Source organism: Enoplosus armatus, chromosome 21, assembly GCF_043641665.1.
Source record: "Enoplosus armatus isolate fEnoArm2 chromosome 21, fEnoArm2.hap1, whole genome shotgun sequence".
NCBI lineage: Eukaryota > Metazoa > Chordata > Actinopteri > Centrarchiformes > Enoplosidae > Enoplosus > Enoplosus armatus.
This window is the reverse complement of record NC_092200.1, coordinates 5,086,609-5,112,290: the sequence shown is the minus strand read 5'-3', so window position 1 is coordinate 5,112,290 and position 25,682 is coordinate 5,086,609. Positions and strand designations below refer to the sequence as shown.

The 25,682-nt window shown below is 41.2% G+C and overlaps 2 protein-coding genes across 19 annotated transcripts in view; one reads left to right on the top strand and one right to left on the bottom strand.

The window, feature by feature from the left end:
- Positions 1-132: 132 nt before the first annotated feature.
- acbd5a (acyl-CoA binding domain containing 5a) lies at positions 133-6,869 on the bottom strand. Of its 2 annotated transcripts, none has more exons than XM_070928016.1 (12): positions 6,801-6,869; positions 6,336-6,470; positions 5,832-5,952; positions 5,106-5,178; positions 4,844-4,961; positions 3,865-4,266; positions 3,333-3,427; positions 3,019-3,244; positions 2,219-2,421; positions 1,877-1,936; positions 1,598-1,707; positions 133-1,511 (listed from the first exon to the last, which is right to left on the bottom strand). In XM_070928016.1, the coding sequence occupies exons 2-12, from the start codon at positions 6,430-6,432 to the stop codon at positions 1,499-1,501; spliced, it is 1,518 nt and encodes a 505-aa protein (XP_070784117.1). In that variant the 5' UTR covers positions 6,433-6,470; positions 6,801-6,869; the 3' UTR covers positions 133-1,498. The 2 variants fall into 2 exon arrangements, with proteins under 2 accessions (XP_070784117.1, XP_070784118.1); XM_070928017.1 differs by having other exon boundaries at positions 6,336-6,443; positions 6,801-6,830.
- Positions 6,870-8,372: 1,503 nt separating this feature from the next.
- abi1a (abl-interactor 1a) overlaps positions 8,373-25,682 on the top strand; it is a 42,803-nt gene continuing 25,493 nt past the window's right edge. For all 17 annotated transcript variants that reach the window (XM_070928015.1, XM_070928013.1, XM_070928007.1 and 14 more), the window contains exons 1-2: positions 8,373-8,551; positions 20,072-20,239. In XM_070928015.1, the coding sequence (XP_070784116.1) occupies positions 8,435-8,551; positions 20,072-20,239 (285 nt within the window). In that variant the 5' untranslated portion in view covers positions 8,373-8,434. The remainder of the gene's footprint in view (positions 8,552-20,071; positions 20,240-25,682) is intronic.

The following is a 25,682-nucleotide window of genomic DNA, read 5'->3' as shown; positions in this document are numbered from 1 at the left end:
CTGCTAGCTGTAGCTTCATATTTACTGTACAGACATGAACGTGTTATCAGTCTTTTCATCTCTCAGAAGCAACAATTTCTAACATTGTTTCCCAAAATGTCAAAACAATTTATTTGAAATAATCTGAACAAATTAAAATGCTTCATGAAAACTTTATTTGAGGCTTGGATTATCACATGCAAACACCCGTCTATCCACAGGCAGAGAGGGTGAGGAAGCCTTAGTACATCTCAGTAGAAAAGTAAACTTAGTACTTTTCTTATTAAAACATAATGCCTCTGAAAAGATTAGTGCTATTGCAGATGCAAACGTTTGTAGATATGATATAGTATTCTATAGTAATAATTCATGGGAATGCAATTAAAATACTGCATTTTAATCTGAACTGTACATCTATTGTATACAATTTATATAGATCTCACTGCTTTGCAAACAAGTCATGATTACTATCACTCGCACAAAATCTTTCCACAATATTCATACAAACGTTATTACATCATACAGTTAAAAATCATACAATGTAGAAAAACGCATTAAACAACACAGACTGTGACAAATGTTATGCATTACTAATCAGATAGCTGACCACCTCATGACTAATGTTTATTTGGTCCAGCACTGGAACACTTATGCTACAATATGTGAACGTAAGAAATCATAACACCACCACTATAGTATGAATGTACCTTAAGATGTTGAGGCACTTCTTCTATTTGGGAAACAGTGACGTGGAGACTCCGGCCATTCTGACATAAAGCACAGACTGATATGCAGTAAGACAGGTGATGTGAACCTTGTCTAACCTAAACACAACATCTAGCAGTCACTTTAAACATAAACCTCATTTACACAGCTGAAATCTGGCAAACAACGCCTTCATTGTAACTGTTGCTAAAAGCAATAAATATTAACTTATTCTCAGAATTTAAAAGAATCTCACATATTGATATATTACATTCAATCTCCCCTTCTAAACTATTAGTTATTACAATATTTTATTATAGCAGCATTGCCTGGGCAACTAATGAAATTGAATTGTGAAAATTTAAAACCACATCAAGCATTATGCTCAAAACAACAGACTACCGGCCCACTTTTTGTGCAACAAAGCCTTAGTTATGGATATATAATTGAGAAGCTACTGTAGTTGGTTTATAAACACACCGACAACATCCCAACTCTGAAGTTCCCCCTCTCAGCACAAACCATTTCTTACAGAAAAAAAAGATTTCAGTACAGTGGCATCATCTTGAAAAGGTTGTATAATCACAGGCCGCTGAGCCCATACATTCATGTTTCTATTCGATTCCACGTCCACAGTACAACACACTCGAGAGATATCTTCCTCTCGCTCGCTCTAGGTGCCTTCCTCATAGTGCAAAAGCAAATTACTGGGCTGCGGGTCAAAGCAAGGGGGGAGTTACAGCCATTAGCAACCCAACCAAAGACATTTAGAGGACTCTTCTTTGTCGTCTATGCCCGTGGGTGAAGAGCAGGTTCAGTTGATTCGTCTATGAAAGAAGGACATAAATAAAAGGTGAAATTAGGGTATTTAAATTTCATGTTGAAGTTGACATTTTTTCCTGTAAAAGACTACCTTCTCCTCTTCTGCAGGTATAGGCGAATAAGCCACTGTACCACAAATGGCCAGAAAACAGCAAAGGCCAAACTGGTCGGAGAAATGTCAAAAGGCCACCATGATGGTTTCTAGGAAATTGAAAAATGTAATAACAATCAGCATTATTTCAAGTGAAACTGTGGCTCATCATAGTGGTCAAAGCTGAAGCGTGCTTTTGTTTTTGTATGATAAAAAGGTGAATTTTGTTTCTGAATTAAAACAAGGAAAAAACGGTGTGACGTCTTTTAAACTGTTTACCTGACTCCTCTTATTCACTGGGGGTGACGGATAAGTTGGAGACAGAGACATTGATCTTGCCTGCAGAGAGAAAGTAAGAAAAAAAAAAGTCCATAAACTTTTATCAAAAGGATAAAGTAAACAACATCAAAACAAATCAGTGAAAAGTACAAAGTGCAAACCCCTTAGCTTCTATCTAAAACCCTCATCTACACACTGAAATCATAGCAGGATCGCCACATTAACTTTGTTAGTCACAATCAGTAGATGGAAATGATCATATTTATTAATAGAAAGGACCATTTTTCCTTTATGCAACTCTTCTTTCAGAGGGCAACGAATGAGAGGACAGACTGGTCTGACCTGGCTGGCAGTTAGAGCCTCCAGGGTGTGCAGCCTCTCCAGAACGCTCTGCATGTCCTCCTGCAGTCTCGCCAACGCCACAACTATCTGCTCATTCAGGCTCCCTCCAGGTGTTACTGCTCCTCCCCAGCGGCCCCCGTCCCCATCTCCACCACTATACATGGGCACCAGCGATCCAGAGCCGGGGCCTGGAGACCTAGAGCCTAAAAACGCAGAAATTATTTGTAATGAAAACATGTTCAATTATATAATTATAATTTCCCAGAGCCCAAAATTGCATCTTCAAATTCCTTGTTTTATCCAACCAACAGTCCAAAACCCAAAGATATTCAGTTTACTATCACACATGACAAAGAAAAGCAGCAAATCCTGATCAACGAGTCCTCTAAAGTCAAATCACTTCCTCCAACAGTGAATGATCACAGGAGAAAACAAAATTGGCCAAGGCTAAAATATGTTGCAGCTACCAACCAATCAGATTTTCCGGCCTCTTTGTGGTTACATTTCATAACATTTCTGCCTTACAAGTGTGGAATAGATTTAAATGGATTACAGCCTGATACAGATTGTGTTTATAAGACTGAAGGCATAAACATCTCAAAAAACGTTCACTCTTTGGAGTGCGGTTGCATCACTTGTTGGGGTCGATAGTAAGCTCTGGAGGTTTTCCTGTTAAATTTTAATTAATGCTGCAGAGTATGAAACCAAACAAGCCAAAAACGAAGGTTTCCCAGAATGTCATATGTGCAGACAGTAAAAGCAAAGTTCTTGGAGTATAAACGCCCTGAGGACAACCTTACCCCGTCCTCTTCTGACCACAGAGCTATCTGGCATGTCTGTATTCAGACTCCGTCTCTGTGACATTGCTCCACCGTTCTCTCCATCTTCTCCTCCACACCTGATGACCTGCAGAGGACCATGAACATCCTCCTGGAGCTCCTGCGTGGCCTGTGGCTCCTCTAGAGGTGGCAGGACGTGGTTCTCCTCTTCATCCAGGTCGTCCAAAGAGCGGTTATGCTCTGAGCTCTGGAGAAGAAGCACATTAAAATTAATCAAAGATGAACCAAGAGCTACAAACGCTGTACTAAAGAAGTGGTTTTAAGCTGTTACTTGCCTCTTCCTGGCCGAACTGGTCCACAGAATCACAGTAGACTTCGCTGTCTGAGTCACTGGCCAGGTGACTAGGACCACACATGGTTACACTGGGATCTGAGATCAGTACAGTGGGCACAAAAACAGGGAACAAAGAAGCTCAGATTCGCCCTGCACTGTAATGTAGAGTAAACTGCACTGTAATTAACATGACATGGAGGAAGGCTGCGTTCACTTAATTTGGGGGCTTTGTGTGACATTTCAACAGAGCCATTCTTTTAGTCCATTAAAACTGTTCCAGGAGCAGCTGTAAAGTGTTAAGAATCGGTGTCTGCTGAGTTGCCACAGCTCTGGGAATGAAGCTTAGAAGATTATCTGATCACATGGTGCTGATACACGAGCAGAGGCAGTGGGTGAGGCGAGTACAGAGTCCTCAGTAACCATTTGGAAACATTCCATGGACATGTTGTGAGTCGAAACAGAACAGGACATTCACAAATGTAACATCTTTAACCAGAATGGAACAAACTGTCCTGGAACTCAGTGTCTCTCACCTGCGTAGTGGCCGTTGAGCAAAGGCTCGCTGACTGAACCCTCCTGGGAGTTGTCACCGTTCAGGGCAGCCCTGGAGTGACCCCCGTTGGTCAGATGGGTGACCCCGTTAGCCACTTTACCGTTGGACAGGGGCGCTTTGTGTCTCCTGGCTGAACCTTTCTTCTGTGGCTGTGAAGCTGCTGATTTCTTGTCTTGTTCTTCCTCCTCCTCCTCCTCTTCCTCTTCCTCTTCCTCCTCCTCCTCCTCCTCCTCCTCCTCATCCTCATCCTCTGACCTTTCCCTCTCTTCGTTTGATTTCAGTCTGGCAGGACGAGTCTCCAGGGTGCCGTTCATTTCCATCGTTCTGATGATGCTCTTTGCAACACTCTTCGACGGCATAGAATTCAGCATCGTACCAAACCCTGTGCAACAAAATGGATTTTGTTGCAATATCACAAACACCAAAAGACAATGCTTCCTTTAAGGATAAGGTTCATAATACTTTCACTATTTAATGATTAAATCAAAATAACCTGTTTACATGAGGATGAGGGACACAAATTTAAAGTCATGGTTAACTACTGTAACTGGATGGCTGTTTAGAGCCGAACAAAATCCTCATGTACTTTGGGTGCTGCGATTAAAGCACAGGACCAAATATTCAGTAACTTGACACAGAAAAAGTTTGGATTTATCTGTACCAAATGAAAAATTTGAATGCGCTACGTCTCGTGTTCTGTACCACTAATTCAGCATGCGTGACATGACTGCTAATAAGGCACTAAAAGCATCTGAGCTATAACACCAGACAAACACTAAACTATACCACCACACTCAAATATTCACACAGTAATGTACTTGCCTTCCAGTTGCCTAGCAAATACTGTCAAACGGGCTGAGCATCAGGCAAGAGGCAAATTATAAAAAAAAAGGTTACGTTTTTGACATCACAGACAAAGTGAAAGGTGGGAGGAGTTACACCCGGTGAATAAAACCTACCTGTGCTCAGGTCTGATATCTGTGTGATCTTTTTCTTCTCCTCAATCAGCTCGTAGAACGGGCCGAGGACGCGCAGGAGCTCCTCCACTTCGTCCGTCATGGGCATACCCTCCAGGATCTACGCATCGAGCACAGCAACACATGCGTTGTCAGTGATGGTGATGTTCAGCTTAAATCCATAAACAGTTAAAAGAAAGGTTTGACTTCTTTTTGACTTTCTAGCATTCCTATATAATAAAACAGTTATATCTTCTGTACATACCAACTTCATTTCATCAACATAGGCTGCCATTGCTTCTTCTTTTGGCATATCTCCAAGAGAATTCCATGCATCCCTGAATAATTAAACAAAAACTGTATTATAATATCACTTTATCAAGAAAAACAGTCTGCATCAACTTTCAACTCTGTCAATAAGGCTTATTTGAGGTCAGTGTGGTCTTTGTTAGCAGTGGGTCAAAGGCTGACAGAAACAGACTAATTACTAACTAGAGTTACTCCTAAACAAAGTCTTTTCACATGTAGTCCAATTGGACCATAAAAGAAATTGTCCAGCTAAGTGGGTAAGAGGTTACATTCCAAGCCGCAGAGTCTCGAGATCACCTAACACAACTTGAGACCGAACAGAGGGAGCAGAGTGGGGTGAATTTTCCTTGTTTTGCACAGTGAGGTCAAAGTGTGCACAAAGCAACATGTTGCGCAATGTGCACAAGTTGGACACTGTTTCAACTTCAGTACTGTGGTTTATCCAGAATTAAACTTCATGATTTGCCTTGAAGATTGTGGTATTCATAAAACTTGTGCTAGTCAGTTTGCCCTTGAAGGAAAATTATTCTTCAAAGTGACAAATATAAGAACCACAGAAAATAAATAGTGTGATTTAACACACTAATATTTTCCCCATAAATGACACACCTCTGCAGGAATCCCACATGCATTTAGGCACAAATAAAAACATGACAGACTACACATTTCCTTTCAGTATTACCATTTTGCTTTGCCAACTGCATCCCAGAAGCCAGGTCGTGGTATATTGCACTCTCCCACAGTGGCTTGTTTATAGTAACTGTAGAACTTGAGCATCATGTCATTGGAGGGCTGAAAGGGACCTGAGGGAAATAAGCTTTCATTATAACTATATAAGGACATTCTGTGATAAAAATGTACAACATGGCTGTTTAGGAAGTACTATTCTTACTGTTTCTTATCTCTGATATATCTGAGGAGGCTCTGAGCCAAGACAGACGTTCAAAAGTGACTGTTGTGACACTACATTAAGTTATAGACTGCTGGTAGGGAGGCAAGCCTCTGTACACCGCTAGTAAAGTGGATTAAGCCTTGTAAATCGCACAAGATCCAAGGCAGACCAAGCTGTTGCTGCACCTGACTAAGTCTGATATCATTCTGTTTGAAAACAGCGTTAAAGCCCTGTGGTTAACTGGTTGAACTGGCCTGCCCTGAACAACAGCTGCAGACTGATACAGTCACTCACCATCCGGGGGTAAACTCTTGATCACTTTGACGGCGGCTTCAAACCTCAGCAGGGTCAAACGCCTCTCATCATCCACTTTGACACTCTCCACTTCCATTGTGTCACACACTGAGACAGTCAACACAAAACCAAAACCTAGAGACAGACAGTAAACAAACACACCACTGCAATATGAGAGGATCCAACAAAACTATGTCAAAAGCTGACTTCTACAATGGCATTTATGCTAGCTCTTGCCGACAATTTCAGGCTATAAATCGAGACTTTTGTAACGCTAATGCAGCTAGGTTAGCTAAACTGGTAAGTTACTATATCTACAGTATGTTATGACCACCAGCGGGAGGTTGTTTATATAGGACACACCATCTCGTATGCGATACACGTCTAACTAGCTCAATATTTGAGGTAAATACAATATATACTTCCAGACTCTCGACGTCAAAGCTCAAAACCGATGACACTTACCGTTAAAGTCAACAGCCTATCTGTCTGTCGGAAGGCGACCTGTCTTTAGGTCTTTAGCCCTCGACCAGACGCCATGAACAGTTTGATAAAGCCAGGCAGGGGTGTAGTCTGGGAGTTGTAGTTTTCTACTGGATCTCGATATTTCCTACAAGCTCCACAATCCCCCGCGTCTACTAAAACGCTTTAGTGGAAATGTAGTTTCAACCCCAGAAAGCGGCTTAAGCGGCGAAACTAAAAATGTGAACTGAATAAACCGGAAAGTATTAAGAGGTGAAACATAACAAATGTTATGTTTTAATATGTCGATGTCATCGCAAATTCATAACGTATCCACTGTAGTTACAGTTCAGAGTAAAACTACACATACCATCATGCTCTAGTCAGGAGCCATGTTTTTTTTTCAGTTGGAAGGGTGATAGGTAGACGGTAGAGAAAGGCAAGAGCTCTCACTCTGTCTTTATTTCCGAGTACCAACATGTCCGAGTTCCACTTCTGAAATGTGAGGATTTAGAAAGTTATAGTAAGCTGAATATCTTTTGTATTTGTACTGTTGGTCAGACAAAATAAGACGTTTTGAATACATCACCTTGGGCTTGAGGATATTCTGATGGGTACACTATTAATTGATTAATTGGGGAAATTATTGGCAGATTAATCAATAATACAAATAATTGGTATTTGAAGATATCTCATGTTTTTTTAGACCACAATGGGAAAACCAAAAAAGAGATGTAGAATTGTTCATTAACATGTATATCTGAAGAATAAAGAAGACGAAAACTCACTTAAATAGTTTTCAAAATAGCAAAAATGTATATATATTTTTTCTATACCTTAGTATCAACCACAGTTCCATAATGTGAATATACACAGATTTCCTAAATGAAAAGTTTTTCTTTTATTTATTTATTTATATTTTTTTAAAATTAAAACCTATTTATTTATGTCATGCATAACACAATACATATGAATTAGAAACAGGTTTATTGCCAAGTAGGTTTTCACATACAAGGAATTTGTCTTGGTGTTTTGGTACATAACGAAAAACAAGTACTGCAAATGTCAAGAATCATAAATATAACATAGAATATTACAATAGAAATGATGAAAAACATATTTAAAAAATACGTGAAATATAGACAAAAAAATTATATCTTTTTTTCATTTAAAAAAAATGAAAAGAGCTGTACAGGGTTTAAAGACGAAGAGGATGGGATGTGCAAATATTCAGAGTTAATGTTCAAAACACAACTTCCATTTTATGTGGAACCCTTTGGAAGCACAATTGGCGTAAATAAAAATAACAAATCAAATATATGATAATAAAATAAAATCTGGGGAAAAAAATAGATAGAAAAAAAAACAGGTATACATATATATAAAAAAGACGATGAATGGTGGACGTTTGGTCGTCGTTAAAAACTGGTCTCACTTTTAAACCATTGAGTGACTACTCTTCCCGGTGCATACGATCTTCGGTTTGAGGTTACGCCAAAGCGAGGGCAGGAATCCCACAATAGCAGGCAGAGGATTTTTTTTCTTTTCTTTTTTTTGTCGAGGCAGAGCTGAGGCTGGTGGCTGTTTCAATCAAAGGGAAGGCAGAGGGAAAGGGAGGCTCTGCGGGGAGATGTAAGATGGCAGAGCTACAAATGTTGTTAGAGGAAGAGATTCCGGCCGGTAAAAGAGCGCTCGTGGAGAGTTACCAAAACCTGACCAGAGTCGCAGACTACTGCGAGAACAATTATGTCCAGGTAAGTGAGTTAGCTACCACGTTATCTTCCGCCGCCTTTTGTCGCGGAAAGCTCGGGATTGAATGGTTGTTGGGACAGGAAATGTGGATGAAGAAACTGGGCTCGGTTATGAAATGAACCTCTCCGCCCAAAGCTTGGAGCTGTAATAACAGTTTGATGACGGGGCTTTTAAGACGGTGGGACATTTAGGCACCTCGTATGCGTTCAGACTATTGATCACATTTATTCCGTTTACACAGAGGGTGTGTCGACTTTTTTATTATTACACTGGGTCGGTTCAAAACTGCTTCCACTCTCACTGCTGATAAGGAGGCCTGTGTGTTTTACAGCAGCTCGGCTGAACAAGTTTTGCCTTCTAAGAAATACATTAAATTTAATTTTAAGTCCCGCAGCAAGAAAGTTAATGCAGTTTGTTCGCCTTTAATAGATGCTGACACTGCCTGAAATGTACATGAGTGGGAAACTAAATGTCACACTAAAACTATAATGAGTATTATAGAAACATAGCAGTCCATTACATTCCGTCAGGTCATTAAACTCACCATTTAATACCACAAAAACAGCTTAAGTCCCCATTGGGATACTACAGTAATATTACAGTGGGGAGATATACTGTCTACATTATGGACTTGTAAGCACTCAGTGCAGATGCTATAATGTCAGTACATGGCTTTTATTGTTGCTGCATATTTTTTTTAAACTATTAAACAATTTATAATGCCACATTAAAGCCTAATACGTGCATGGAAATCAGTAGAAGGCAGCTTGTTTTGGCTAGACTTAATGGGCAGAGGCTTATTTAAGATCATTCAGCAGGGCTTGCAGGCTTGCAACTAGGCTGTGAGACAGAGGGAGGAATGTAAAGCGATTGTTAGTTGGTCAATAAAGGTTGGAGGTATTGATTTTTCTCCCCCTCAACTTATTCAGGGGAACAGAGCTTGCTTTAATCTCTGCTGGCCTGTAACAGGCTTCACATCTGTCTTCACAAGTTCTTCTTCTTAGCTTGTGAAGTGTCTCATTTTTGTGTTAAGTCATGTTATGAAAGCTCCTGTATTTGAGTCAAAATGTAAGCAATATTCTGTGCGTCTTTAATGAAGTGATTATCACAAGTCTGCTTGTTTAATATGGTATCTGATGACCAGAGATGGCTATTGTCCTTTTTTAATCTTCGTACAGTGATATCTGTGGTTAGCCACGACTTAAAAAGAGCCTGAGAACAAACTGAGTGACAGACAAACAGTGGCGGTGGCAGGAAGACAACCCACTATATCAGCTACAGGAGGGTGTGTCCATTCCAGCTGTACTCCCCCAGGACTCCCTGTAATTTTGTTTTCTTCCTCGTCCTCCGATGATTTGAAGCTTACAGCCTCACGCAAACCCTACAGGACAAGAAGGTTGTCCTCTTTGTCCCATATAAGCTTGAAATGAAGTGGATGAACCTCTTTTTTCCTCCCGCCACTTTTCAAAGCAAGATGTGTCTTTTTGTGCAGTTATTTATCGTGATGGTTCAGATGTATGTTACACAGCAGCATGACAGTATTTAGGATCATATGAGCATGTTTGTGCCGATATATGTTAGTCTAGACAGCAGAAGCCGACAGCCCATATGTTTTGCTGAGAGTTAGTGGCTTTGAAAGCTTATAGAAATGACCAGGTTTCACTGTTTTGACATACAGGCTTGGTATCAAACCTACTTACAGACAGAAACTCACAGATTATTGTCTGGTCAGATTTGTTGTTATTCTTCAAGATATGAAGAAGTTATTGAGTTATTCATGTAGATACAATCTGAGAACTTTGGCTTCTTTTGGTACATAGAAAAAAAAATCTTATTTCCCAAAGTAAGGTATGGCTACCAAAACTTTGGTACTGTACTGGCACTAGTTTTTTAATTTAAAATAATACTCAGCCCTTGTTTTGACGACCAACACTGACATTTAACTGCCAGTATTTGTCCATATTTTGTACTGATTTTTAGTGTCTTAACATTTGACCATTCTCTTCCTGAAATGTGTAGGAGTGTTGAACCTAGTAACGACCAAAATGTGTTTCCAGCACAAAAAAATCAAACACTGTTAAGTTGGCATTGAATGCTTGGTCTGATTTGTAGTCTTGTCTTGTTAATTTCTTCATTATTTATACAGTTCCTGATTTAAATCACAAAGTTCATGTACGCGTGCTTGTATTTGGACAATGTTTAACATTTCAGAAGTTGAACTGGGTATTGTATCTGCGCCAGATTTGAAATTTAAAACAACAGTTTTAAAGGCCAATACCGAAACCATTTAATTGGTCATATTTTGTCCAAAGCGACTTACAATAAGTGCATTCAGGCTGCATAGGTGTCATCAAAAATGGTGCATCCTTGTCAAACCAACAACTATCAGGTGCTACTTGCGTGCTAGCATTGGGTGTCAAGGTGCAGTCTGAAAAGGTGGGTTTAGTGTCTTTATATCTGACCACTTTCATACTAGAATGACAAGAATTTAGTGTGTTTTGTCTCCAAAAATAGAATTTAGATCATCATGGGACCAAAACTCTCCCCTGAGATCCAAACTAATGAGATGTAAACTGCACAAAAACACTTGGCTGTCTTCATTTTCATGTAGCTGTGGATGAAGAGGACAGTAGGGATGGACGATGACGACAAGTCAACATACAGTATTTGATGTGTATTTTGTTCCAACTTTAACGAAACTATGAAAAGTTCTCTTTCATGTGTCGAACCGATTCGCTATTCTGTCCTCGTGTTTTAGCCGAGCACCTTGTTTTAAAGTGCTGACGTAAAGAAGGGGGAAAAAAAAAGGCAGGATTTTAAGCTTTTCAGCACACGTCGCTCGCTCTGTGTGAAGCGAGTGTCAGACTAACAGTGCACTTTTCATAAGCCCTCTCTGTCTGCTGGAGATACTGTCTCTCTGCCTCTGATAGAAACACACACACACACACACACAACTGTGTACTCGAGCCGAACCGCGCACACATTAACATGCCTCAGCTTGAATCAGCTCGTCCTTTCAGCACTCCTCCCTCACATTTCCATCCTCTCTCTCTCTCTCTCTCTCTCTCTCTCTCTGTTCTTGTCATGGAGGCTTTGCTGTTGTGGGTGTTCAGTGTGGACTGACGTGCAGCTCAGCAGGCTGAAGCAGATGGTGAAAGCTCAGTTTAACCAAGGACAGATCACTGCCCCACTTTCTCAACTTGATGGTGACTTTTGTTTCGTCCAAGGGAGTGTTTTCAGCTCTGTGTGTGTGTGTGTGACATATGACACACTGACAGGTCAGAGTTATGTTTCCTGTTTGCACTGCTGACTCTGAAAACAGGCTCCCTGGAAATGCCTTCTCTCTGTGTCAGGAAGTGGCTTAATAATAGAGCCAAAAAAACACCCTTTCACATTAAGATACTTACACAGACTGATTAATGTGGGGTTTTGTATTTTGATATTTTCCTGTTTGTCCCTACTATGTAAGGTAGTGCTTTCACAATGCTCGCTGCCCCCTTGAAATATATATTTATATTTTTTTCATCGATGCAAGTCAGCAGCCCCATGTTTGTTTAACCTCTGTGACAAGGACGCATAGACTGTATGCAAAGTGGGCCACCTGGCCATGTTGGCAGGACACACACTGAGAGGGCTGTTGATGGCTACAGTAATGCTACATTCAGGGTCTATTAGCTGCGTTCTGGCTGGATTTGATATTTGCAAAACTGAAACGGTTGACAGGAAATTAATCGGCAACTATTTTGAAGATCGGTTAACTATTTCAGTTTTATTTTTCAGTGGTTCCGGCTTCTTGTGTGAGAAAGTTTGCAGCCTTTTGTTTGCTATGGGCACTGAGGATTTATTGGGCTTTTTTTTACATTTCATAGACGAAACAAGTCATTGATTAGATAATCTGTGGATTGATTGATTGTTGCAGCTCTACATTTTCCACTCATGGACCTGAAAAAGACCTCATTTCAAAACCATTTAGGAGCTCGGATTTTTAGCCTTGTTTACATATTTATCCTTTGAGCTGACATTCCTTGATATACATTTTGTTAACTTTTGGGTCGTTTAATTTCCTTATCAATAAATTGATTGATCATGTAATCTATAAAATGTCATAATATAGTTCCCAGAGCCCGTGATGGCATCTTGACGTGGCATTTTTTCTTGATAAATGATTCATTTAATAAAATTAATTAATTAATCTTCTGTCGATCAACTAATCGATTGATTGACTTATAATTTCTGAACTAGAATACTGTATTAGAGCAATATAGTTTTTGTGTGTCTCTTTTAACACAACATTAAACGTGGGGCTTAAAGAGTGGAAGTTACTATCATACTCTAATGTAGTCCATCATTTCACTTCCAAAGCAATAAAAAACTACATATTTTAGCATGTGATTGGTTTTAGCATTCTTTGTACAAAACAATATATTATATATATTTCTTTACCAGACATTCTGGGAGAAAGGTTGAATAAACAGCATACAGTAACAAGGAACAGGGAAGTGGAAGTAAGATGTTGTTTGGCAAACCTAGAGCTCATACACCAGAGCAGACCCAGTGTTGCAAGCTCTGGGCATGTGACTTCGCCTGCTGAGCCAGCATGATGCCCACTTGTGCTTTTTAGTTTCTGACTGCTCCTAAATTAGCAGTTTTATGAAATGTGGGCTGTCCTGCCATGATCGCTGCAGGTAGCTTGTCAGAGGACAGTCCTGGCTGTCGACTGGGAGTTGGACACAAAGGGAAAGAGAGACGTCCTCTTTATGTCCTGGTCATATAACCTTGGCGTACCTGTCCTGTGCTGTTTTCCCCTGGAGAATTCATGTGAGTTTCTCCTCCGGAAGAAAGCAGGTGGCAAATATTGCAGTTTTTTTTAACACAGTTCTGTCTCTCTGGGTTACTGAGTCCTCATTTCCTGTCCTTCTTTCTCCGACTCTCTCGTTCTCTCTCTCTCTCTCTGCGGAGTGGCCTGGTTTTTCTCCCAGCGTGGAGAGGCCTAGCGGCTCTCGGCCTACCAGCCAGGCCCATTCATCCTTTTGACCACCTGTCACTCCTCCCCCTCAGCTGACTGGGGCTGGTTTGGTCCAGACTGTTGGACTGATTTGTTACATTCTGGTTAGAGTGTAGGAGTTTCGGAAAAATTGGGAGCATACTGACATCCTTGTTTCAGACTAAAATTGTCTCCTTGTTGTTGGATTCATACAGAAGCCCCCCCCCCCGTGTCAGCTTTTTATGGATCGTTTCTCTCTGTTCTTTTTATGTGGAAAAGTGTGAATAATCCATCCAAACAAGAGCTCCTCCAGCACTCCGATCATCTGAAAAATAGATCATTGTTTGTTTTTAGGTGTCTGTCGGTGAAGTTTGTCGTTTCAAGTACAGAACAGTGACTTCCTGCCTGGACGAACCAATTAACAAGTCACTCAGGAGAGGTTAATGAGTTTCCTCCATGTGCAGACTTCCCCTTTGTGTCTTCGCTGACATACTGAAGGAATGTTTAATTGTGCGCTGGCAGTTCTTCAAGGTCAGGTAGACCTTATGGCCTTTCAGTCAGCCTCCATCTGCCTCGGTGGAGGAAGTGGAATTATGAATTCACGTATCGTACTGCTGAGTTTATTTTTAAAAGACTGAAGGAAGGATTGAAGTTAAGTTTGCTGGTTTTCCTTATTCTTTACACGTCCCAGTGTCACTTTCACTACCTTGTCCGTCTGCTCAGGTGGCTGCTGTTAAGCTTCTCACGGTTTCATATTTAAAGGCGTGCATGCTTACTCCTCCATCTGAGATGAATAGGTTGTCATTTTATTAAGATCAATATGTTTAGCAGCTTTAATCTAATAAATATAATTCCCCTTAAGCTGATTGTCTTGTTGTCATCCAGTTCTAATCTCCAACAAGCAGACCTGGACAGTGTGTCCAGAGAATGGTCAATAAGTTAATTCTAAACCATTAAGGTCATTGATCTCTATTAATTAATGATGCTATTTAAAGCAAAGTACCAGCACTTGTTCTGGCATCCGTCAAGTTAAAGGGAAATTCTGGTATTTGTCAACCTGGATGTTAATCTCATATTTTAGCGAACAACAGATAGTGATTTTTTTTTAAGATATTGATATCAATATTTGAGGGTAAATCATTTCATAACAATATATATAATAAAGATATTTGTTTTTTTAACATGAACTCAATCCACTCACCGGGACACACACTTAAATGTATATTTGGCATTTCAGTACTGAAAGTTCTCTTAAGGTTGACTTATGACAGCTCATGGCACTGTGAATGAATTTAATACTTTAGGATTTAGGCTACGTGGGTTGCGTTTGATTTAATTCAAACAAGTTAAATGTTAGTGCTTATTTGTTTGAAAAAGATCTTTCGAAAAAGTGACGGACCCAACATCCTGCCATAGTGGCCCCGATAAATATTGTTCTTACCCAAATCTGTACAGAGGTGGTGAGTAAAATGTTGAAAATGTTGTTGGCTGACAAACACTGGAATCTCTCTGTAATAATAATAATAATAATAATAATAATAAGTGAAAATACTCAAAACGTTTAGCATTTTTAAGCCAGAAGCTATCACTAGATAATGTATTGCAACTGTCAGAGTCCCTATTGGGTTTTACCTTCCATCCTTTTTGTAATATATCACTGAAGAAACTAAATGACCAGGAAATAGCACTCGGTCAAATCCTAAACGCATCTCTCTTGTAATCCCATATTCATTCGCTCCACCTTATTCCCAATCAGCTGCTGGATGTCCGACAGCCACATCAATACAACAACCCACAGAGCTCTCGCTCTCAGCTGCCTCCTGTCTCGCTTATCTCACCCTGTCCAGTCTGCAGTAATCAGCGGTCGATGCATCACACGCAGCAAAGTGCCATGCGAGCTCTACGACCCTCCAGTTGGATTTACGCTCGAAAGCGGTGTCTTGAGCAGAATGAGTGCCACTCCGGCTGAGGTGTTTTCGAGGAGAAGTTGGGAGTTTGTCAAGAACGACGTCTGTTAAGGGTCGTTTTTTTCTCTTCTTACCTGTCCAGTTGACAGAAAAGAAAAACAATTCCTCTGTGCTTCCGTCACAACATGTTTGTTTGTTTTTTTATTCCTCCATGCGTCCCTGACACTTGTGGTCTTTAGCAGAGCTCTCCAGCAACACTTGAAAGATGTTTGACATGTTGCAGAATTCCAAACATTCCTGCAAGTTTTTTTTTTTTTTTGGGGGCCGGGAACATTTCCCCCTCCAGACAAGTGGGAGCACATAAACGCAAATGTGCTTGTCAGCTGTACGAATCCAGGGGCAGATTGCACAGTGGAGACACTGTTTAGTGTACATGTTTGAACATTCAGTGCAGCAGGAACAGATGTAGCATGAACTCTTCATTTTAGAGAGGTTGAATTTGTGTGATGTTCCAGACTTTGCAGGGATGATTCAGTGAAAACACCCATGAGTTTTAGGTGTTTTGTCTCACTTCCCTAGATCTTGTGTTAGTCATGTCAGGCAGTCAGGAGGAATACTCATTTTGTCCATTTCCTACTTATGCTCAGGCTTCTGGGTGGAGGGGCAGCTTCACCTCTTTTGACCCCTGAACAGTTTCTATCCTCAGGGAGGAAGTTTGGACATTTCCTTCCTGCCGTCTCAATGCAGCCACCAATCTGTACGACGCTGAAGCAGTGCACCACCTTGTTTAAAAATGCATGATTGCACTTCAGTGGCGGCTGTTGGCCGTTATCTTGCCAGACTGGATGGGTGACGGAGTGAAATGGAAGCATTTAACCAGTTCGGTGCTTCTTAGCTTCAAAAACCTCCCAGTGACTGCCACTCCCTTCTTGCTCCCAAATGTATGAGCCCAATCAATCATTTAAAAAGATTTATATCACACTCTACGCTGGCCCTGTATTTTTGCTGTATTCAAGTGGTTGTTTGATTATCTAGCTTGCCTCAGCTCCCAGCTATAATTTCATTGTGCTTACACACACGGTGCATTCCTCTGTACTCCCTTTTTAAACCCAGCTGAGGTGCTGACAGCCTGTCTACTACTGCCTGGATATTCTGCAGTCTCTTTCACTCATTACTCAGCTCAGAAATATGAGATAAAGTGCTCCAGGAGCGCTAAAGCTCTCTGGGAGCTCACCTCATTCTCTGCATCTCCTGCTTCGGTATGGTACACTCAGCTCTCCGCTGCTGTTGTTTACCTTTTTTGTATTGAGCAAGCACACAATTTGTTCCCTTCCTGGCGAATGTCTCAAGCACTGTTTGAGTTTTTGAAAATCATCTGTACTCCTGGCGTTTCCTCATTGGAGAGAGATGTCAAAGGGAGTAAAAAGATACTTGGGTAATTGAACAGCAAATCTAGTTAGTTTGAGGATTTGTGGACGGCCAACCTCTGATGCGTGAATGAGTGCAGGGGGGGACTTTAACTAGAGCAGACTGCTCTGAGATGCCGCGACTGTCAATGCAATCAAGTGCCACATCTGTCCTCCCAACGTCCCGCCGCTGACCTCAGATCACAGCTCTGGCAGCTAATGCAGTTTGGATGCATGTTTTTGACACGTTGAATTGGTTTATTTCATCCTGTGTCTAAGATACACAACAGTTGTATGATTAACATGAGGCTAAAGATTTAACCTCATGTAAACCAGGAAAGGAAGGAATAGCCTAGGTCTATTCAACATATCACCTTTTTCGGCTGACTTCATCGTAGTATGAGTCACTGTGTCCCCGGGGAAAGAAGAAACTGTAATAGAGGGGATGACTGTTAATAGTCTTTGGTGCACTAATTTTAAGGCCTGGTTTCACAGCTTCAAATTTGAAACTGATACAGGTTAGTCATCTTGTGCTGTTTCATCTTGTCGTTGGTGAAAGACTCAATGAAACATGTCAGTTTTGAGTCAAAATTAAAGGAAGTTCATCTCTTATGTGGGGAATAAAGCAGTCATTCATGCAGGAGGCATGATAAACTCGGAGTGTGAAAGTGAATTGGACACATTTTAAAAGCTCATCAATCGCAGCCATTGAAAACATGAACTAAACAACATCACATGTTCGGCTATCTTGAATTCAAGTTTGTAAGACATGCAGAATGTAAATTTGTATTTCTTTACATATCACAGTTCAGCACTTGTGCACTGAAGCGTCAATGGTGCTGTTTGTCTCTGCACTTTACAGCTGCAAGATGTGGACAAAGCCAAGTTAAAGGGGCACAGCACCAATTTAGTATTGCTCAGTCATTACGTTGGGTGGCTTCTAAGAAACAGATTAAAATCGCCAAGCATCACAACCCCTGGATCCTACATTTCCCAGAATGCATTTTTCTAGGATTTAGTCCTAGAAATGAAATTCAAATGTTGATAAATTCTCATAGTTTAATACAAACACCATCTCTGACTTGCAGCTTGATATGTAGGCCAGCGGTTCTGAACAGGGAAGCATATGTTGTGCAGTAATCTGTTTTAAAATCCCTATACAGCAAAATCTGCATCCAGTTGCAATTTAGATATTGCTGTCATAGACATAAGGCTGTTTTGTTTCTTTGTTTTTGTTGTTTCATATGTTTTCCTGCAGCTGTTACTCCCATCTACCACACTGCATATTCCAGTGTCAGTAGTAGGTGTCTGTGTGTGCACATGAATGACTGTGTGGTTTCAACAGATGGCCTTTTGCTCCGAGCCCTCTGGAGGAATCTCTCCTCCTTCCTGAGGCTGTTATCTCACAACACATCTGCTGCTCTGATTCTCGCTAAAAGAAACACTACTAACGCTGTCACCTCCTCACCCAGCTGAGGCTAACCAGCACGGCAGCTCTCCAGGTCAGGAGCTTTTACGGATTGCTTCTGGATTAGTTACGCGCTGCCACAGGGAATCAGTGGTGATGAGACACGCAGTGACATGGTTGTTTTCATTTTGTCCGTCCATCCTCTTGTCTTCACATGACCAAATGTTCCCTTTTTTTCTGTTTTTCCCCCTAACCACTACTACCAATAATCATCTCCTCCACCACCTACCCCCTGCTACGGCAGCCTGTTATCAAAGCCCGGTGTCGCCCCTCCAGGCAGTGCTATTTGGACTCAACTTTATGAGTGAGCAGTGTTGGGAAGAGCCCACAGAGATCAAACATGATGGCTTAGTTTGGAGCTCGGCTCTTTGCCTCAGCCTGTTTGATGTGTCTTTACCACAGTTTGTCTGGTTCAGCCACTTTTTAAATCTTTGTAACTGTCAGTGTTGTCGTTTCAAAATAGTATGTGGGAAGAATGTTTGTTCTCTTGGAAGACAAGAGTGGCGGCATCATGGAGGTCCAGGCAAAAAGACGAGAAAACATCCTCAGAGAAATATAGTTGATGGTGTGTGTGTGTGTTTTCATATTTAGGTTATTGTGGAAAACTAAACTTCAGTCTTTGTCTCACAGCATTATGAGTTGTAGCTTGTGTCAACTCAGTCAACTTAAACAAACACTGAACATTGTCTTTTGGGCTTGTTGGTTCACTAACTAGCCAGCAGGCTAATTAATTAAAGCAGCTGCTCTGTGCTTTTGATGCTAATGCTAATGCTTCTACTAAATACATTTAATGTAATCCCTGAAATGTGGATTATATTGAATCGCACATTAATTTCCTGTAAACTTGAAGGTGGAGTATTCCTTAAAGTTTAGTAAACTCCCACATTTAACATCAGAAGTACCTAGTTGCTTTAGAAATTAACCTGATGGCTACGTAGCTGCCTAGCAAAGCCAAAAAACAAACAAAGTGCTTGTTTAGGCAGCTAACTAGCCACCAACTTAACGCTTCAAATGTGAGCTTCTACTAAACACATTAAAGAAATACTCCACCAAAACGTATGTATTGTGTATCAAACAATTACAAACTGTAGGCTTAAAAATGTAGCTTGCTTCTTAGCAGAAAATGTTAGCTGTACTTTGAATTCACAGTAGTAACAGCAGATTCCAGCAATGACCAAGCTTCAAAACATAATCATAAAAATCTCAAACCACACCTGAAGGACAATCCACTTCCTCTCTGTCTGTTCATATGCTTAATATGTTCGAAACACTCATATTTTGCCAGAATATGGCTAAATACACAGATTCTTTTTGTCGCTAGTGCAGTTAGCTGTTAGTGTTTGCCATTTGCGACCAAGCAAACATAGTTAAATGCTACAAAACTAAACAGTTTCGTGTCCTGACCATTCAAGCCCACAGGCAGTGAGTGTTTTATACAACACAGGTTTTTGGATGAGTATTTCTGTCTCAAGCTGGCCAAGTCTTTGAGTTCAGAAATGTAGTGAGCTGTTCTCACATTTGTTCTCAGAGCTTCCAATATGGCTGCTGCAGGATGTGTTACATCATCTCAAATCCCTCCAGAGAGAGAGTGGTATCTTGGGAGTGAAAGTTGTGTGTGTGGGGTGGGGGGGGTCTTTGCTGCTCTATTGGCCTGAATCCACCGCCAACTTTACCTGGATACGGGGCTAGAAGATGGAGGCAAATAGTGATATTAACCTCTTCCATCTTTTTTTTGTCTTCCTCTCTTTCATTCACAGGCCCAGGACAAGAGGAAAGCTCTGGAGGAGACCAAAGCCTACACCACCCAGTCCCTGGCCAGCGTGGCCTACCAGATCAATGCCTTAGCCAACAATGTACTCCAGCTGCTGGACATCCAGGCCTCGCAGCTGCGGCGCATGGAGTCCTCCATCAACCACATCTCCCAGGTCAGAAATACACACAGATACACACACACACACACACACACACACACACCACAGACCATACAGCTGTGAAGAATTGGTACCCCACATTTCCCACTTCTCTTCTCACTTTCACACAGACTCTGTTATTTTCAAACACAGAACGAGGCCTTCTGTAGTATCCATGGTTCCTTTTTATTGGTTTCAGTCTCATCTAAGTGTCTGACTGGCTGTGTGTTCAGCTAAATGACTGGTGGTCTGTTTGTCTTTCTTTTATGCTCTTTTAGGCTCAAAAAACAGTGCAAAACATTTACCACAACCAGTCTTAACTCATTAAGCCTGCAATTATTAGTCTGAAATACTGATTACTGAGCAGTGAACAGTGCCTGTCTTGTATCATTAACGGTTTCTCAATTGATTCTTCCAGAAAATGTATTCTATCCCGGTTGTTATTGTGATATAAACATATACCGTGATGAAGGAATTTATCGATATTGCTCACCCTTATATCAGATAATTCTTCACTGTGGCTTTTTAGACACCGTCAGAGTTTTCAACCTTTTTTCTTTCTAAAGCATGAGGCTTCTGCCATGTGCAGGTAAATCCAGCCGCTCATCCAATGAAGGCATTAAGAGCTCAGACAAATCAAACAAAGAGCTCCAGCCATGTGGCATCTCGTAGATTAGAACTGGGAGGCATTCACCAAACCTGGAACAATTACAACACACTCATGGTTGACTTTGAATGTATAAAGTAATTGTTAAGAATAAGAAATGTTGTTTCCTTTATGCTGTAATGGCCTGGAAGGAGTAGTTCCTTTTTGGTTTTGTCTTTCCCATGTCCGCTATCTTGTGTCTTTCCTCTGACAGAGCTTTGCTAGGAGTGCCAGAAATTCTTTCAGGATACAATGAAGGTCAGATTTTCAGTGTAATGGAGGGAAAGAGGACTTGTGAGACTCCAGGGCTTGAGAGAGAGAGAGAAAGAGAGGGAGAGAGAGCGATCCGACCAATCAGAGGGAAGGCAGAAGGAAATGGAAGATGGATGATGACAAGCAAAGAAAGATACCAAAAAAAGGCATATTTACACTCCTTCAGGTTTTTGAGTCAATATCCTGGCAAATAGCATTCAGCTGACACCAAGGTCACAATGACGGCACTGCCTGCCTCGGTCTCCATGACAACCCCCTGGGCCACGTCGGAAAAGCATATGAAAGAGAGTTAGATGTGGTACTTTAGACGAGCGAAGAAAGCCATTGCAATACAGCAAACTCTAGCTTACATTGTTCGACTTCTGTCTCAAGTGCTCAGCGCTGTCTCTTGTCCTGTGCATGGGAAATTCCATCCTTCTTATGCTATGAATATGCCCATGCTTGTGTACTTTGTGTAGCCATGGTGAAGATGAGCTAGATGGTGTCACGTGAGGTCAGCTGATGGTCAGTAAAGAAGTGTCTTCCCCTTCTTTTTGGGTTTCTTTGGGAAACGTGAAGTCAATCTGGAGCAAAAGTTACTACAAACTACAAATTAATTTTCTTTCCGTCTTTCTTTCGATCTTTCCCGTCTTTCTCTAATTTGCTTAACTTGTCCCTGCAAATGTGAATGATTTAGCAGCTTTGCCTAATGTCCCTTGCATTCACAGCATCTTCATCTGCGTGTGGTTGTTTTTTATGGATAAGCACGAGAAGAGGTCCTAATATGTTTGCCATAATGAATCGTATCTCTGTTTTAATAATGAAGAGGCAGGGCTGTGAGCTCTACAGGCTGTGGATGTGTTTTATTGCTCTCCACTGTCCGGTTCAGAGGTGGATCATTATCGCGTTGCCCTCACTTCTCATGGTTATGAGATTAGCAGCTGCCCTCGAGGTCGATGTTGCATTCTGCTGAATGTGTAATGGAGAGGAACGCCTGTAGCTCATAAGGTGAATGTTGTTTTAACAGTGGAAAGGAAGTTTTCTCAGAAGAAAACCACTGACACATGAGCAACCTGTCCACCAATAATAAACACACCTCAGAGTTCACGAGGCTATACATGACCATACCAGCTTTTTCTACATCTTTCCCCTGTCTTCCCGTTAATCGCGTTGTTCAGTTTCTGTACCCATCCATGCCTGGAGCTTGGATGCGTTGGGATGTGGCTCTCTTACATTAACATGTCAGTCAGCATGTGGTGAGACGTCGCCTGGCGTCAGGGCCGTTTCCTTTGGTTTGCCCACAGTTACAAGGGGTTCGCTCTGGTCCGGGCGTGTCCGTTTAGTGGTGACATCTCTCCCACTGGAACTGAAGCATCCTTCTGAGTTGGATGCCAAGTTTATTGTACTTCACTGTACTGTGTAATACAGCACACCTTATCTTGTATTTTGCATGTGCTGGGAGTGCCAATGTCAATTGGCTACTGGGGTGAAAAAGAAACAAATAAGATGCACAATTTGGTCAAGTTATGAGAGAAAAACTAAAACTCTTTAGCAATTAAATACCATCAGCCTCTGCAAATTTTGAATCTTGTGTTTTAAAAAAGAGCATTTAAACAACTCCAAGGCTGCAACTAATGATTAATTCCTTCAGTGATTCATCTGTGAATTACTTTTTTAGCCATAAAATGTTTTCCCAGGGTCCAATGTGATACGCAATATTCAAATCTCATTCATGGAAAGCAGAGAAAATGAGCAAATCTTCACATTTTAGGAGCTGGAACCAGTGATGTTTGGCATGATGAATTTATTGTTGTCAACAATAGCAACTGTTGAATTTCTAGTAATATCAGCATTTTGGGATGATCGTTCTGCAAAATTTGTGTTTGGTGCGTTTTATTATAAGTATTATTATTATTATTATTATGTATTATATATGTAGTATCTTTACTTGAATGGCTCATTGATATTCAGGGTCAGGCTGCATTATGACTTGAGAATCTGTGTCTGCAGTTACAGATGCACAGATGCTTGTGTTTGTGTTGACAGGTATTTGTTTGTGTGTCACCTCCCCTGCTGTCGTTGCCATTCACAAACCGGGGTCTCTCTGCAGTACTGAGGCGGAAGGGCTGATGGGAAAATAGAGTTGCTCACGGGGCTTCCACCTTGTGCTGTGTGTGAAGTGGCTGCTAAGAGGCTGTGAACAGGGAGCGCTTTGTCTGTCCGGCGGAAGAAAATGCCTCACATTGAGAACCTCTCTGTGATACCCCGAATAGAGAGGGGGAATAGTGTGTGTGTGTGTTTGGGGAGGGGGGGGTCATGCACATACAGCCTATGTTCCTGTGTCCTGATTATGATTTTTTCCCCCCTAACACAGATCTGAAGTTTATTGGAGTATTTTTTTCCCCCTCAAAGCTGATCTGCAACACAAACATTTGGTTTCATTAAGTCGAACCCAGAGGCAGGCAGCTACAGGTGACCTGTATTTGAAAGTTCTAATCTGAAATTGTTATTGTTGCCACGAAAATAAGTAAACCCTCTTGTCGTTCACCTGAGACAGTCATGAAGGAGTGTTTGTGTGGAGAATACGACATAGCAATGGAATTATAGCATGTTTATTTGGAAAAACGTTTGGAATAACAGGGAGAAGAGTAAGTACAAAAAACAACCCAAAACATATTGTTGCTTTGTGTATACCAAGGGTATAACAATACATTCAGCTCACAGTTCAGTTCAATACAGAGGTCACTGTATTTGTAAGAAATCCGGAGTGAAAACAAACTGTGACTACATTTCCTTAATAAAAGTAGGGCTGCAACTCACAATTATTAGTAGCATTTTAGCTCAAATTCAATTCACATTTTTCACAATTTTCCAATGCAACGGATGCAAAAGATTGTGCCGTGATATACTGTCACATAGTTAGTGCATGCATGTCCTCCTGAGTAGATACAAAGACAAAAAACAGATCAGCATGAAGACCTGTGACCCCAAAATAGACAGAGATGCATTCACACTTGTTAACACCCACAAACACATGCTGAGCTATAAATGAAGACCTTTTTGATGCTTTGTATGCATGTGGTCAAAACAATTTTTAGCGCTGCCCTCTTGAGAAAATCCCCTCGATTCTAGGTAAATTCTTTTAAATTGTCGTTTGGAACATTATTAGCAAGAACTAATGACCAATTTTTCCCATGGCGGCTTGTCAGTCATGGAGGAAATAGTGAGTCAGTCTCAGGCAACAATAGAGGGAAACTCTTGTCTGCAAACCTTTCAGTGGGAGTCTTTGCAAGACAATACAGCATCAAAATACTACAGAAATAAAACGCAGACATTTATTTTAAAGTGCAGGAAACTGAACCTTTTTAAAAAATGTATCCAATCAAATTGTAATCGACCGCTCAGTTAATTAATCAAGTGGAAATTTGAGTGTATTTGATCTGTTGGCAATGTGGTGATAAAACAAGTGATGGATTTATGGATGCGATTGTAGAAAATACATTTTACAGCTCGCTCTTTTGCTAGTTCGGCTGTGATTCACAATGATATTAATGGCCTGCACTCACATTTGGAGCTGGCCGGAGTGCCGATTGAACCCAGCGACCACAGTGATGAAGCAGCGCAGCAACAACAACAGGCTGGATGCACAAAGCGGCTGACACATCTACGGTGCACTCCCAGTTTGTTCCCACAGCTGTGAGGTTCACTGAGATGTGTTACTACAGTCACACAGTATTCTTATCTGATCACATGAGTCAGCCCACGTTTGTGTTCAAAGCGGGATTCGGTTTGTATTCATGATCTCAGCTTGGCACGCATTGGATTGTTTTGGTTATTTTTCATTCCAGTCCTCATTCCTCGGATGTGCAGTTGCATGCCGTTACTCTCTGCTGCTTGTGTGTGTGTGTGTGTGTGTGTGTGTGTGTGTGTGTGTGTGTGTGTGTGTGTGTGTGTGTGTGTGTGTGTGTGTGTGTGTGTGTGTGTGTGTGTGTGTGTGTGTGTGTGTGCAGTGCCGTGATAAGAACACACGCATGCAAAGACTTAGGGCTGCATCTGTGTGCTGCAGTGTTGGCTTTTTGACCTCCCGTCGAGGAAGAATGGCACTCATCCAAACAGGAAATGAAGCCTTATAGGTCTCCCTGTGTGTGTGTGTGTGTGTGTGTGTGTGTGTGTGTGTGTGTGTTTCCTGCTGATCCCGCGGCTTGCCTGTGTATTTTGGTGTCTCTCCTGCCTCTCCTGGTGGTCTCTCCCACTTGCCTGGCTGTGAAATGTAAAGTTCCATGCAGAGTTTGTCTGTGTTTTCTTTTTTCACTGTTGGATATTTACACTCTTCTACATGCCTCTGGATTATAGCGATGTGTGTGCATGTGTGTGTGTGCTGAGTCTTTGTGTGGTCCATTGCCTCTGGCCAGTGGTTATTTAAAGGTTATTAAAGGTCTGATATTGGAAAGAGACAAGTTTTGGATTCAGGGTGTAGGACTTTAATTCAAGGTAGAGCTGCAACTAATGATGATTTTTATTATTGATTCATCTGACAATTTTTTTCAATTAATTGATGAA